Below are 13,071 nucleotides of genomic sequence, written 5' to 3'. Positions count from 1 at the left end.
CATTAATGTCGTTGAAACCACGCCAGAAACAAAAGCAGTTTTTAAATCCTTTATATTAAGTTCGCTTGCTTGCTTGCGTGCTTGCTTGCTTGCTTACGACCGTGCAAATCTTTCGGTCGTTTTTTAACCCACTTCCCGTGATCCAATCGAGCTGACATTTTGCACACAGACTCGTTGTGCGAGACAATTAATGTTCGTGAAAACATTTTTCCAAAATTTTACACTGTTTAGGGAAAACAAATTAAATATTTAATTACCAATTGCTTAATACTGGCAGACAATCATCTGACCCATAGGTGGCAGCCATCTCAAGCCAGAGGACGAGAGGACTCTAGCCGCCACGCATATAAAGGATTTATAGTGAAAAACTTTGTTTTTACTGGTTATACTTATTACAAATATCACCACGGCTCTTTACCCGGGTCAGCCTCAAATCACTCTGAAGACTCACACGGGGCTCAGCTGTAAATGTCTGGCGATCTTACTCGCTTCATAATAGAGGGGTTTTTTTCGTGTTCGGTCGCGTAAATATAAATGTGTCGTTATACCCGCCACCGCCCGACACAGCCAATGAGTAAGTTTTGCCACGTTAACAAAACGTGCCAGTTCGTTACTCGTTCAGCACACCTGTGTGTTGGAGAGTCAACCCACGAAAGCCTAATTGCGAGGCTTACTCGCCGCTCTCCTGCACATATACCGAAGGTAATCGTCCCACTTGCTCCAACGCCCCGTCCGTCGGGTTCACCTCGTGACCGTGAGGATGCCTAGGGGGGGGGGGTTGCTCGGTGAGCGGTCACTCACTGAGGCAGCACTGCCGGTTGGAGGGGCCCCCGCACTTGCCGCTGGCGTAGTAGCCAGCGCAGTAGTTGCTGTTGATCTGGCACGTGCCACCACTGCCCGTGCAGCCACCGTCGCTCTGCGACCAGCTCTGCTCGTTGGAAAGACCTGCAGGCGTAACGTGCGGGTACATCAGTGCCGGATGAAGATAGTGCGGGGCCTGTAGCATATGTTATAAAGGGGCCCTAAATATAGAAAAATATTTTACTTTTTTTTTTACTTGCATAGTGAAGTCATTGTATTTTTTTTATTTGCTGTACAGCCGGATAATACGACAAATCGCTAACCTTAAACACCAGTCGTTCATAAAAGTTGAAGGCGGTATAGTACTATAGTAATAGAGCAAGTGCAGAATCACTGAACCGGAATTAAAAGCTTGAAAATATTTAGCGCGGGGCCCTTGAAAGTGCGGGGCCCATAGCATATGTAGCTACTTGTGCTACTAGGATAAATCCGGCACTGCGGTACACGCAAATTCATGCTGTTTAGTTCCATTTGGGACTCGCAATACAGCGTGTTATTAGGGGGGGGGGGAGGATTTGTACGTTAGTGTGCGGAGGTTAATGGTGATGCACGATCTGTACCGTGTCCTTATTCGCCTCTGAGTAATAGCGAAGGGAGGCTGGGCATCAGCAAATCCGTGACCTTTTCATGGCACAGAGGGCTGGGAGTTGAACCGTTGGCTTGTCTCATCGGTTCGGGTTAAACCGAAACCGGGGAAATAACGGTTACAGTGCAATTGGTTCCCGATAAGTTTTTAGGGTTCAGTTCTAGTTAACAATTGTTTTGGTTTTTTTACCGGTTAAACTTACACAATCCGGTGAACATGTAACAAATACAAATGGACGTATTGGCGGTACACCGGTGCAGCTTAACACACCGGTCCTCATAAACCAGTCTCAAATCAAAATGTGTAACTGACATTCGTCTTTCGACTGCTTTGATATCACGAGGACTGATTTTGACTCGCCACCCCGCAAGGTTGTATGACCTGGGGTTGCGAATCGCGAGAAAAAAAAAAATCATGGCCTTAAAATTGTATTTTCATTTTTTCCCCGCGGCACCACCGATGTACCGCCAATACGCTCACTTGTTAATTCTGGTCAACGGTTATGGCATTTGTATTTTTTGTATTATGTTAAGGGCCGTCCATAAATGACGTCACGCACCTAGGAGGGGGGGTGGTCAGACATTTGTGACGATGTGTGACGATGGGGGGGGGGGGCTGAGAAATTGACGTCACATCAAAATGCGCAACTTTAAATACATATAGACAACACGTTCTACTTAATTAAATATACTTTTTTTAAAATAAAGTGCAGCGCCACATTAAATACGTGCTACAATGACAATAGTTTAAAGCGATTTGAAGCATGTTTTAGTTTTATTTGGGGGGGAGGGCAGAGCTTTGTGACGTCATCTTTGAGGGGGGGGGTCTGACTTTTTGTTGACGCCGTGTGACGAAGGGGGGGGGGGTAAAAAAAATCGTCCAAAATCGCGTGACGTCATTTATGGACGGCCCCTTCGACTCGCTGAGTGTCCCCACGCGCGGGGACACTCACAGGTGGAGCTGCACGCCAGGCAGCAGCGGCGATTGGCGTCCCCGTTGCAGAGACCCGTGGCGACCCCAGCCGTGCACTTGTAGTTGCGCCAGTCCACGCACTGGCCCCCTTGGCTCGTGCAGCCGACGTCAGCCCCCACTAAAAGGGGGGGGGGGGTACACACGGTCATCATCATCATGGCTTGGCTTCGCGAACGAAGATCTAGGAAGGACATCCACGTCTTCTGCAGGCACGCTGGTGGCTGAAGAGGCCTATGCGGGACAGGCAGGTCCTGCCACAACAGCTGCAAGTGAAGGTCTCATCTGGGATGGGTGCTGAGGGATCACGGTTCTTCCTCCTTCTCCTTTTGTCCTCCATACGGGCCCTGCGGGTATCTTCGAAGAAGGAGGTGGCCTGGTGGACTGTGTGCCGCCAGGAGTTGCGATCAGCTGCTTGTGTTGCCCACTGACGGTGATCGATGCAGCAAGCAGTGAGGGACTTCTTTAGGGAGTCTTTGTACACACGGTACAATACGAGCATCGCCCATCAACCTCGCAATTGCGACCGCTTGTTGTGCTTCGTTTGGGGCCATCCATTAAGTAGGTACGCAAAAAATCGGTAAAAACTTGACCCCCCCTCCCTGTACACCCCCCCCCCCCCCACCTGCGTACGTACGCCTGACGCACCCTCCCCCCCCCCAATCCTATTGAACAGCCCATATTTAATCCACGCAGAAACGATCAAGGATTAATAACATTAACGTGTTTAAGCAAACAGATAGTCCACCGCCGGACTATCTAACTCATTTGAAGGCCAATGTAGACAAATTATTATCGAGGCTTCACCCCCCACCCCCAGTTTCCTATGCGTACGTACATTGTCAGTAGACCCCCCCATACGCAAGCGTACGCATTTGGGTTAACCCCCGTCTCCCCTCCACGCGTACGTACTAAATGGATGGCCGCTTTGTTGTTCTCCCCCCTCATCCCCACAACATCCGATTAACATGGTTGGCTACGTACGCAAGGAAGTTCAACATACGTACATGGGACAATAATCTTGCCAACCACGTCCACACGGACACCTAAATCACAGTGCTAATGATTTTGCTTCCCAGGTCACGTCCAAAGGTGCAATGACTCATTTCCCCTTGCGGTTCATATCCGTGGATATCAAAGCTTGAGACCCTACGAATATCCTACGAACATACACACATACGTGTAACGCCATGGCGACGCAGCTCATTGTTATATTTTCAAAAGTCACTTTATTTGAAGCAGAGAAAAACGATCTGCGAACCGGGAGTTGAGGGAGGCACTCGCCTCTGACAACGCCGCCAGACGTGAGTATTCCCTGAGAGCTCCCTTAATGTATATGTAATAAAAGGACTCGAACACTTCTTTCTGTCTTCGTGTCTTTATTCAGGTTCACGTCTTTACCCACACGGCACTCTGTTATAACTCCTGTATTTGTAGCCCCCGGCTATTCACTGCTATTATAGCTTCCTCACCCCTCTGACTCTCTGCTTCATCTACTGTAACCTCCTCCCTGCAGACTTGCTGCTACCCCTATGTGCAGACCCTCTGGCTGTCACTGTATGCAGACCCGCTGCCCACTCTCTCTGTGCAGCCCCGCTGCTGACTGCAGCCTCCTTGCTGCTTCGGGTCGGTCACCGCTGGCCAACGGTGCCGATCCTCGCTTCCCCCGTGTTCGTGGCGATCTCGCCACACCCCGCTTCGCCCTACGTGGCCTTCCTCTGTTCCTGGCTCCCAGTCACTCCCCCTGCTCTTCCGGTTCCCCTCCTTCTATACTCAACCCCTCTCCCCCCACGTGACCTAACTCCTCCCCCCCTGACGGCACCTCAGAAGGGCCGTTTACAACCGCATTACATCACCCTCCCCCCTAAAGAAAATCCAGCCGACCTCGGCTGAATTGCAACCTGAAAAGCAATGCGGGTGTAAAGGGCCAACACGCAAAAAGACACGAAGCATTGAAGAACATTATAACAATAACACAACACAACACAATCTAACGAAACGTGAGGGATTTCGAGCGAGTACGGGTAGCCGGGCCGTCCCGGACGGTCGGCGGCCCACCCGCCGAGCGGGAACGTGGAAGGGTTTTAGGGGCGACGGGCGCAAGTTCTTCCGTCGCCATTGGAGGCCCGCCACTGTCCCGCTCGCGTCCAGAAACATCCCGTACTCGCGTCCGCGGAGGGATAGGAAGAGCTGCAGGTCCCGTGGGTTCTGCGGCTCCGGTCGGCGTCCCACAAGCGGAAGGTCCTCCTCCCTGCGCTGTCACGGCCGGCTTGTCTGTGAAGGGTACGACAGGCGCTCTCGCAAGGTCAGCAGACACAGGCAAGGGCGAGTCGGCAGCAACAGACCCCGGCAAGGCAACTTGGGGAGATGACGCATCCGGCCGTGGGGCAATGTATGGCTTCAACCGGGACGTGTGCACGAACCAACGCCGTGCACCAACCTGAACACGCGCCGACTGTGGGTTGGGAACCTCAATGAGGCGGACCGGACCCTGCCAAGGTCGATGTAATTTAGGAGATGTACCTGGCCGCACCTGTGGGCAATGAAGCCAGGCCAGGTCCCCCTTTTTCCAGGGACACTCCCCCTTTGAACGTCGGGCACACCGCTCATTCCTGGCCTGAGCCTTGGCAGTAGCCATGCGGGCATTTTCCCTCGCCTCAGCGACACGCCGAACGTTGTCCTTAATATACTCAGGAAGAGGCTTAACAGGCCCCCTCGCACCGGTTCCCAACTGGTCATGAATCGGCGGCACGTTCTCACGGCCGTACATAAGGAAAAACGGCGAGTATCCAGTAGCCGCGTGCGGCGTCATGCGATACGCCGAAAGCACCCCAGGGATATGCAAATCCCAATCAGATTGGTTTTCCCCGACTGTATGGCACAGCATGGCGGACAGAGTCCGATTCAACCGTTCCACCATACCATCCGTTTGCGGGTGGTAGGGGGACGTCCGTATCTTTTTAGTTCCAAGAGCCGCACACACCTCCCCCAACAATTTAGACGAAAAGTTACGTCCCTGATCCGTAAGGAGCCTCTCCGGAGCCCCTTTGTCCATTACATACCCAAATAGAAAGGTGTCCGTGATAGACGCCGCTGACTGGTCAGGCAAGGGCCAGGCCATCGGCCAGCGAGAGAGGTACTCCACCCCCACCAGTAAATACTTATTTCCTTTAGCTGATGGCGGAAAGGGTCCCAAAATATCTAACGCCACCAACTCATTAACCCGAGATACTTTAATCGATTGTATCGGCGGAACATATGGATGTTTAGGCGGCTTACGGCGGGCACAATCGGGACACGCGCGAACGTGACCGACGACATCCGTCGTCATGCCGTGCCAATAATAGTCTCGTTGCAGCGTCAATAGGGTTTTCTGCACCCCCAGGTGTAAAAGTGTGTCACAGTGCAAAGATCTAATCAACTCATAGCGCAATGACGCAGGCACAACGAGACGCCAGTGTTCCTGTATCCCTTCCCTCCACATCAGTAACCCATCTCGGAGAGCAGTTTCCGAATTACCACCCGCACCGACTTCCTTACCCGCCTTCTCCGTTCGTTTCCGTAACGACACCAAAGAATCGTCCAACATTTGCTCCCGAATCCACACAGACCTTGGAAGACGCAAAATCCCGTCAGCCGGTCCCCCTTCAACCGGTCCCGGTGTAAGCGGAGGTTCGAGAACATCCACTGCCCGCGCGACAGGCTGAGGGGGGGGCTGAGCCGGTCCACACCTATGCGTCCCCGACGCACACGCACAAGGGGATTGTTGCGGCAACCTGGACAGTGCGTCCGCGTTAGCGTGACGCACACCCTTCCGATGGTGAATTTGGAAGGAGAATTCTTGCAACGTGTCCAGCCATCTCGCCAATTGTCCGGATGGCTGGTCCATCTTAAGAGCGTACTGCAAGGCCGCATGGTCCGTTCGGACAATAAACGACCGACCGTACAGATACGGTCGAAATTGGCGGAGAAAATACACAATAGCCAAAAGTTCCCTGCGAGTGACGCAGTAACGAGTTTCCGCGGGAGACAAAACCCGACTCCCGTACGCCACCACACGCTCAACACCACCTTTTGACTGGGACAACACCGCCCCAATCCCGGTGTCACTCGCATCAGTATCCAGAATGAAGGGATGTTCAAAATCCGGATAATCCAACGTCGGCGCAGTAGCCAGTAGGTCGCGCAGGCTCCGAAACGCCGCCTCCTCCGGCGGTCCCCACACAAATTTGTGCCCCTTCCCAGTAAGGAGATGCAAAGGCCTGGCGATAGTAGCGAAATTCGGAACAAACCTCCGGTAATATGAGGCGAACCCCAAAAACCGACGCACATCACCCACCGTGGCGGGGGTTGCCCAAACCCGGACACACGCAGTTTTCTCTGGATCCGTGGCCACCCCGTCCGCACTAACAATATGTCCCAAGTATCGAACGGAACGTTGCAGTAGATGACATTTCTTAGGCTTGAATTTCAAATTAGCAGAACGCATTCTGGCAAAAACGGCCTCCAACCGCAATAAATGCTCATCAAATGTGCGGCTGAAGACAATAATATCATCTAAATAAATGAGACATGTCTCCCACTGCAACCCCGTCAATACCAACTCCATCAATCTCTGAAAGGTGGCAGGGGCTGCATTCAACCCCATCGGCAGACAGTTAAATTGGAACAACCCCTGCGGCGTACGGAACGCTGTCTTTTCCCGCGAGGGCTCGTCAAGGGGAAGCTGCCAGAAGCCCGAAGAGAGATCTAGCGTTGAAAAAACTTAGCCCCTGACAAGGCGTCGAGAGAATCGTCCATACGCGGCAGGGGATACGCATCTGCCACCGACACTTTATTTAACTTCCGAAAATCCACACAAAATCGTAATTTACCATCTTTCTTTTTAACCAACACGACAGGCGCACCCCACGGGCTATTAGACGGAGATATAATATCCGCTTTCAACATGTCTTCCACTGCCCCTCGAACGTGCTCACGCTCAGCCGGACTCATCCGACGCGAGTTCAAGCGGATAGGGGCCGCGTCCCCCGTTTCGATGTGATGAGAGAGCAGCGAGGTGCGTCCCAAGTCCAAATCGTCCGAGCTAAACACATCGGAATAGCTCGCTAATAATTTATGAATCGCACAACGCTGCTCAGCGGAAAGGGCCGAATTTTCCGCACATAATTCGGCGATCCAACGATCGTCCACCCCTCCGTCGTGTGAAACACCACCCACCAGCCCCCCGTCCGGAATGTCACTCTGAGCCGTAAACGCCGTAGTGGCGTGTGCCACAACGGTACCAGCCGGCACACACACGCTTTCAGAAGTCGCATTTAACACCTGCAAAAACGGGCGCTGATCCGGACGGACAATGGTTTGCGCCCCCACCAGTGCCAATCCGCCCGTAACAGCGGCGGACGGCGACAGCAAAATTCCACAAGCACTCTGCCGACCCGGAACCGGCTTCCGGTATCGTAGGGGAATGAGCATCTGCGAGCCAGGTGGAATATCAACTGAAACTTCAGATAACGCCTGCACCTGGGCAACCGGAGCCGGTCGCCCCCAGGTGGACTGTAAAAACGCCAATTTGCGGCCCCCTGGCAGTTCAATGCAATTTTCATTGATTCTAATTAAAATGGGCATCTTAGCCAAAAAATCCGTGCCCAACAAGCAAGGAACCGCCAGGGACCTCGAAATTAACACAACGCCCGAGGCCGAGACCCCCCCGATAGAAATATTAGTGTCCACCTGTCCCACGATGCCCATACTACCCCCGTTCGCAGCGATGCAGGAAGCGTAAGCCGGCCTCACGGCCCCCGGTGGGATGTTCAAAAGATGGAATATGACATCCGAAATAATGGTCGCGGACGCCCCGGAATCCACCAAAATACGCACGTCCACCCCTTGGATCGACCCCGGTACAGTGGACGAACCTGTAGCGGCCGCGACAACCCGCCGAGCCAACTTACGCCACTGCGTTATCGAGCGACAAGGCGCAGATACTGGCCTCCCATATTTTAGAACATCCGCGTCGCACAACAACGGCGATGAGTGAGGTGTCAGGCCTTGCCGGGTGTCTGGTGCGCACCGACTTGCCTGTGCCGGAGGGTCTTTCTTTGGGACGTCCGCGATCGAGGCCTCCTGCTGGGGCGGCCCCGGAACCCGGGCCCAGCAGTCCCTGGCATAGTGGCCCCGACGGCCGCAGCGGAAACAGTCGACGTCGGGTCGGCGCGCAGCAGGCACCCCGTCCCGACGTGGCCGCGCCGGCGGCGGAGCCCGCGGCCCCGGCTCGCTTCGAGCCGGCCACGGAGTGGAGGCGGCCGACAGCTCCTTTGGGCCGGTCGCATCCGGCACGTACACGGCCTTTGTAGGGTCCCACCCTACGGCCCCCCCATCGACGACAGGACCGCCCGTCCACGCCGTGACTTGTTTCCAGCGGCGGAGATTGAACTGGGCGTCCAAACACTTGGCCGCGGTCCGGGACGTGAGTTTCTCGTGACCGCACGCCGGCATAGGAATGCCCAGATCCCGGGATAACTCTAACATCTTCCCCAAGATGAGAGGTTCCAGCAGGTCAGGCTCCGTCTCCGGGTAAGCGGCCATCGCGAGTTCCAGCACGGCGCCCCTGTACGCTACAGGCGACTCCTCCGGTGCGCGTTGCCGCTGCACGAAGCGGCGATGGGCGTCATCCGGTGGCTCGTACGCGTCCGCCATTTCGTCGAACACTCCACGCAATGTTTTCTTCTTCGCAGCTTTTATAGAGCGAAAAAAACGAACAGACTCATCGTCAAGGAGAGTCGGAAGCACCTCCAGCGCCTCGGCGTCCGTCCACCTTGCCGTTCGTACCGCCGCCAAAAATCGACAAGCGAACGCACTCCAATCGCCCCCGATGGAGAACTCCTTAACAGTTGTAAGGTGACGACTGCGGCTCCTTGGCCTGCTTCCGTCCGTCACCGACTCTTCCGGCGGCAAGTTCAGCAAGGCGTCGCAACGCGGTGTCTCCAAGATGGCGGACGATCCTCGTGGCGGCCCCAAAATGGCGGCTTCCCGCCTTCCGTGGTGCGCCACGCCCAAGATGGCGTCTTCACGCCGCGTGGTCGATGGCGGCGCCATCGAAGACGACCCGGGCTCCTGCCGATCACCACCATCACCTACCAACGCCGCCCTTGGCGTGACAAGGTCACACAACTCCGTGATGACGGTTTTTAGGGTCGCCAGTTGCTCCGCCATCCGGGTCCATCTTAAATCTTCGTCCTTCAACGCAGATGGGTCGGACGCAGCGGCAACCTCCTCCACACCCGGGCCCTCACGGATCTCTCCCTCCGCCGAAGTGAAGCCGACCTCAGGAGGAAGATCGTCGTCGTCCGATGATGAAGCCGACGCCGGAGATGGGATATTCTTCTTCCTCAGTTGTTTCGCCATGCCGTTTCACTTCTGACTCCAGTGTAATAAAAGGACTCGAACACTTCTTTCTGTCTTCGTGTCTTTATTCAGGTTCACGTCTTTACCCACACGGCACTCTGTTATAACTCCTGTATTTGTAGCCCCCGGCTATTCACTGCTATTATAGCTTCCTCACCCCTCTGACTCTCTGCTTCATCTACTGTAACCTCCTCCCTGCAGACTTGCTGCTACCCCTATGTGCAGACCCTCTGGCTGTCACTGTATGCAGACCCGCTGCCCACTCTCTCTGTGCAGCCCCGCTGCTGACTGCAGCCTCCTTGCTGCTTCGGGTCGGTCACCGCTGGCCAACGGTGCCGATCCTCGCTTCCCCCGTGTTCGTGGCGATCTCGCCACACCCCGCTTCGCCCTACGTGGCCTTCCTCTGTTCCTGGCTCCCAGTCACTCCCCCTGCTCTTCCGGTTCCCCTCCTTCTATACTCAACCCCTCTCCCCCCACGTGACCTAACTCCTCCCCCCCTGACGGCACCTCAGAAGGGCCGTTTACAACCGCATTACATATATATTCTTTTAATTCGAACCTCCGCATACTCTTAGGTTTTTCGGTAAAGTCACGCAGGTAAAAAAATAAATAATAAAAATATAATTGAAATAATAATAGAAATAAAATAATAAAGCACGACGTTTCGGAGGCAACACAAGTCTCCGTCATCAGGTGGGACCGTCACAGCTAGATTTACTGTCTCAAGTGTTTTACTGTCTCAATCTAGCTGTGACGGTCCCACCTGGTGACGGAGACTTGTGTTGCCTCCGAAACGTCATGATTTATTATTTTATTTGTATTATTATTTCAAATATTTTATTATAATTTATTTTTTACCTACATGACTTTACTGAAAAACCTAAGAGTATGAATCCTTGCAGTCACGAAAGCTTCAAATCTAGAACGAACCTCCGCAGCCAACAAGCTCACGTGCGTCCAGTGTTGCCAACCCAGTTCATTTTGTTGCCAGAACGAGTGACTTTTTTGGGGGATTTTCCCAGCTACAAAGATTTGTCAAATGACTCGTGACATATATGTAGGGGACGTTCTGGGATGAGGATATGATACAAATATATCTTTACTACTGCACCTCCGATTTCCCGCACCTCCTATTAGCACGGTTGGCTACGTACGATATGAAATAGGTTAAACATACACACATACATACTCCTGTACAATCAAACATCTATAACGGACTCCAACTTAATCACACTAACGTTGCCCAACTTCCTACACAAATTAAGTTACTATTATAATATTGGCACCACGGCATATCATAATGTTTAGTTTGATCAGAATTATATTTATTTATCCTGGAGAAATCCGATGAGCTATGAAGATTTTTTTAAAGATGTCCAGTAGAGGCACGGGGTCAGAAAGTTACAACAACAAACACTGCAAAAAAACCAATACGAGTGCAAAGTATAGGAAAGATAAGCCAATCACTAAATATAAATACATAAAATAAATAAAGTATATCATTCTAGATTTGAAGCTTTCGTGACTGCAAGGATTCATACTCTTAGGTTTTTTTCGGTAAAGTCACGTAGGTAAAATAAATAAATAATAAGGAATAAGCTTTGTATAAATAATAAAATAAATAAAATTATAAATCACGACGTTTCGGAGGCAACACAAGTCTCCGTCATCAGGTGGGACCGTCACAGCTGAATTTACTGTATTAAGTATTTACTTATTTATACCTACGTGCCTTTACCGAAGAAAAACCTAAGAGTATAAAGTATATCAGCTAAAATTGCGTAAATACACCAATTCCCAAGTTTAAACAAGGCGGCAACACAACAGCAAGAACAGTCCCAGACCACACGAAGACAACAACACACAGTCCCTCGATAACATTGCACATTCAAATTCAAAGGATTAAAGTTACAAATCATATTTGCAAATGCTTCAGAATATTACTGCAAGGTTGTTCAACAATGCGAGTGCTGCAACGGCAAAAGCTTTGTCACCTTACTCCGATGCTTGTTTTTGGATAGTTAAAAGTCAATTAGATGGACGTCTTGGGTTTTTTATTTGATTTTATTCAGGTTAGAACTAGACTACAGTCTACATTATAGACTGCCAGTATGCTCACTCAGTTTAATAACAATTGCTACAGTCTACATCATAGACTGCTAATACGCTCACCAGCTTAAAAACCAGGCTACAGTCTACATTATAAACTGCCAGTACACTTACTCCGATTTAGAACCAGGCTACAGTCTACATTCGTGTTTTTTTGTTTTATTATTATTTGTATTTTATTATTTATATTTTTTTATTAACTTGTTTTTATTTATACGTGTCTTCACCGAAAAAAACTAAGAATTTGACAATGAGGTTAATGAATTAGCCAAGTATAGTACAGATTTGCCAATAAATATTTAACGGATGTACAGAACCCAATGTAGATTTCTTATTGCATCAAGTGAAAGGCGATTTGATTTTAAGTAGAGGTCACAATGGTGGGTCCTGTATGGTACATCCAGTGCAACTCAAATAGTAAAATTATGAAGCGGGCTTAGTCTGTTTATGGAACCTCGACCATGCAATTACATCACACAATCGCCGAGGAACCATAGACGAGTGGGAAGGCAGCAGCTATACGGAGAGCCAGCGCCGACAATTGTCCAAGCTCTGCAGTCCTCCATATGCCGAGATGTTTCGGTAAATTGTCGAGTGTTAATACACGTGGGAGGAAACCAGAGCACCTGGCATGGCAAGTAAAATGTTTTTTTCAGAACTCCTCTCGACACCATAAACACCAACCATTGAACACTGCTAGGAAACGAAACAGAACCTACCAGCCACAACAAGTCCCAAGAGGAAGAGGGCAATCATCGTGCCACTTGTTTCATGCAGGCAACGCAATTCGCGATTAATGACTGAAGCAATGGTTTATATAGCGGGCAGAACACCGCATGTGCCGTGTATCTGTCAACACCACAAGGTTATATCAATAGTGTCACGGTTATCTTTATATGATAGCCTACCATGGTCAGGGACATTTTAAGCAATGAGCATCACCTGGGCTGATTCCCGAGTAAAGACATTGTTATTGAATATCCTATTGCTATGTATCTTTTTGGTTTTAGGAAATAACATTACGACGCTTTTTTGAATTTCTCAACGACTGTATGTTGGTGCTTATGAGATTTGTGTACTGAATTGTCTCTTCAACAAATTGACGTATCATTGATTTTGACAGTCTTAGACTGCGTGCT

The 13,071-nt window shown here is 51.0% G+C and overlaps 1 protein-coding gene across 1 annotated transcript; it reads right to left on the bottom strand.

Annotated features, from left to right (window-relative positions):
* Positions 1–778: 778 nt before the first annotated feature.
* LOC133342813 (lysozyme 3-like) lies at positions 779–12,756 on the bottom strand. The gene is made up of 3 exons (XM_061552113.1): positions 12,652–12,756; positions 2,400–2,537; positions 779–945 (listed from the first exon to the last, which is right to left on the bottom strand). Exons 1-3 carry the CDS (start codon positions 12,686–12,688, stop codon positions 794–796), a joined length of 327 nt encoding a protein of 108 aa, XP_061408097.1. The 5' UTR covers positions 12,689–12,756; the 3' UTR covers positions 779–793.
* Positions 12,757–13,071: the final 315 nt, after the last annotated feature.

This window comes from Lethenteron reissneri, chromosome 16, assembly GCF_015708825.2.
Source record: "Lethenteron reissneri isolate LAM-NWPU_2019-01 chromosome 16, ASM1570882v1, whole genome shotgun sequence".
Lineage (NCBI taxonomy): Eukaryota > Metazoa > Chordata > Hyperoartia > Petromyzontiformes > Petromyzontidae > Lethenteron > Lethenteron reissneri.
Note: the sequence above shows the minus strand (reverse complement) of the source record. Positions and strands in the feature narration are given on the sequence as shown.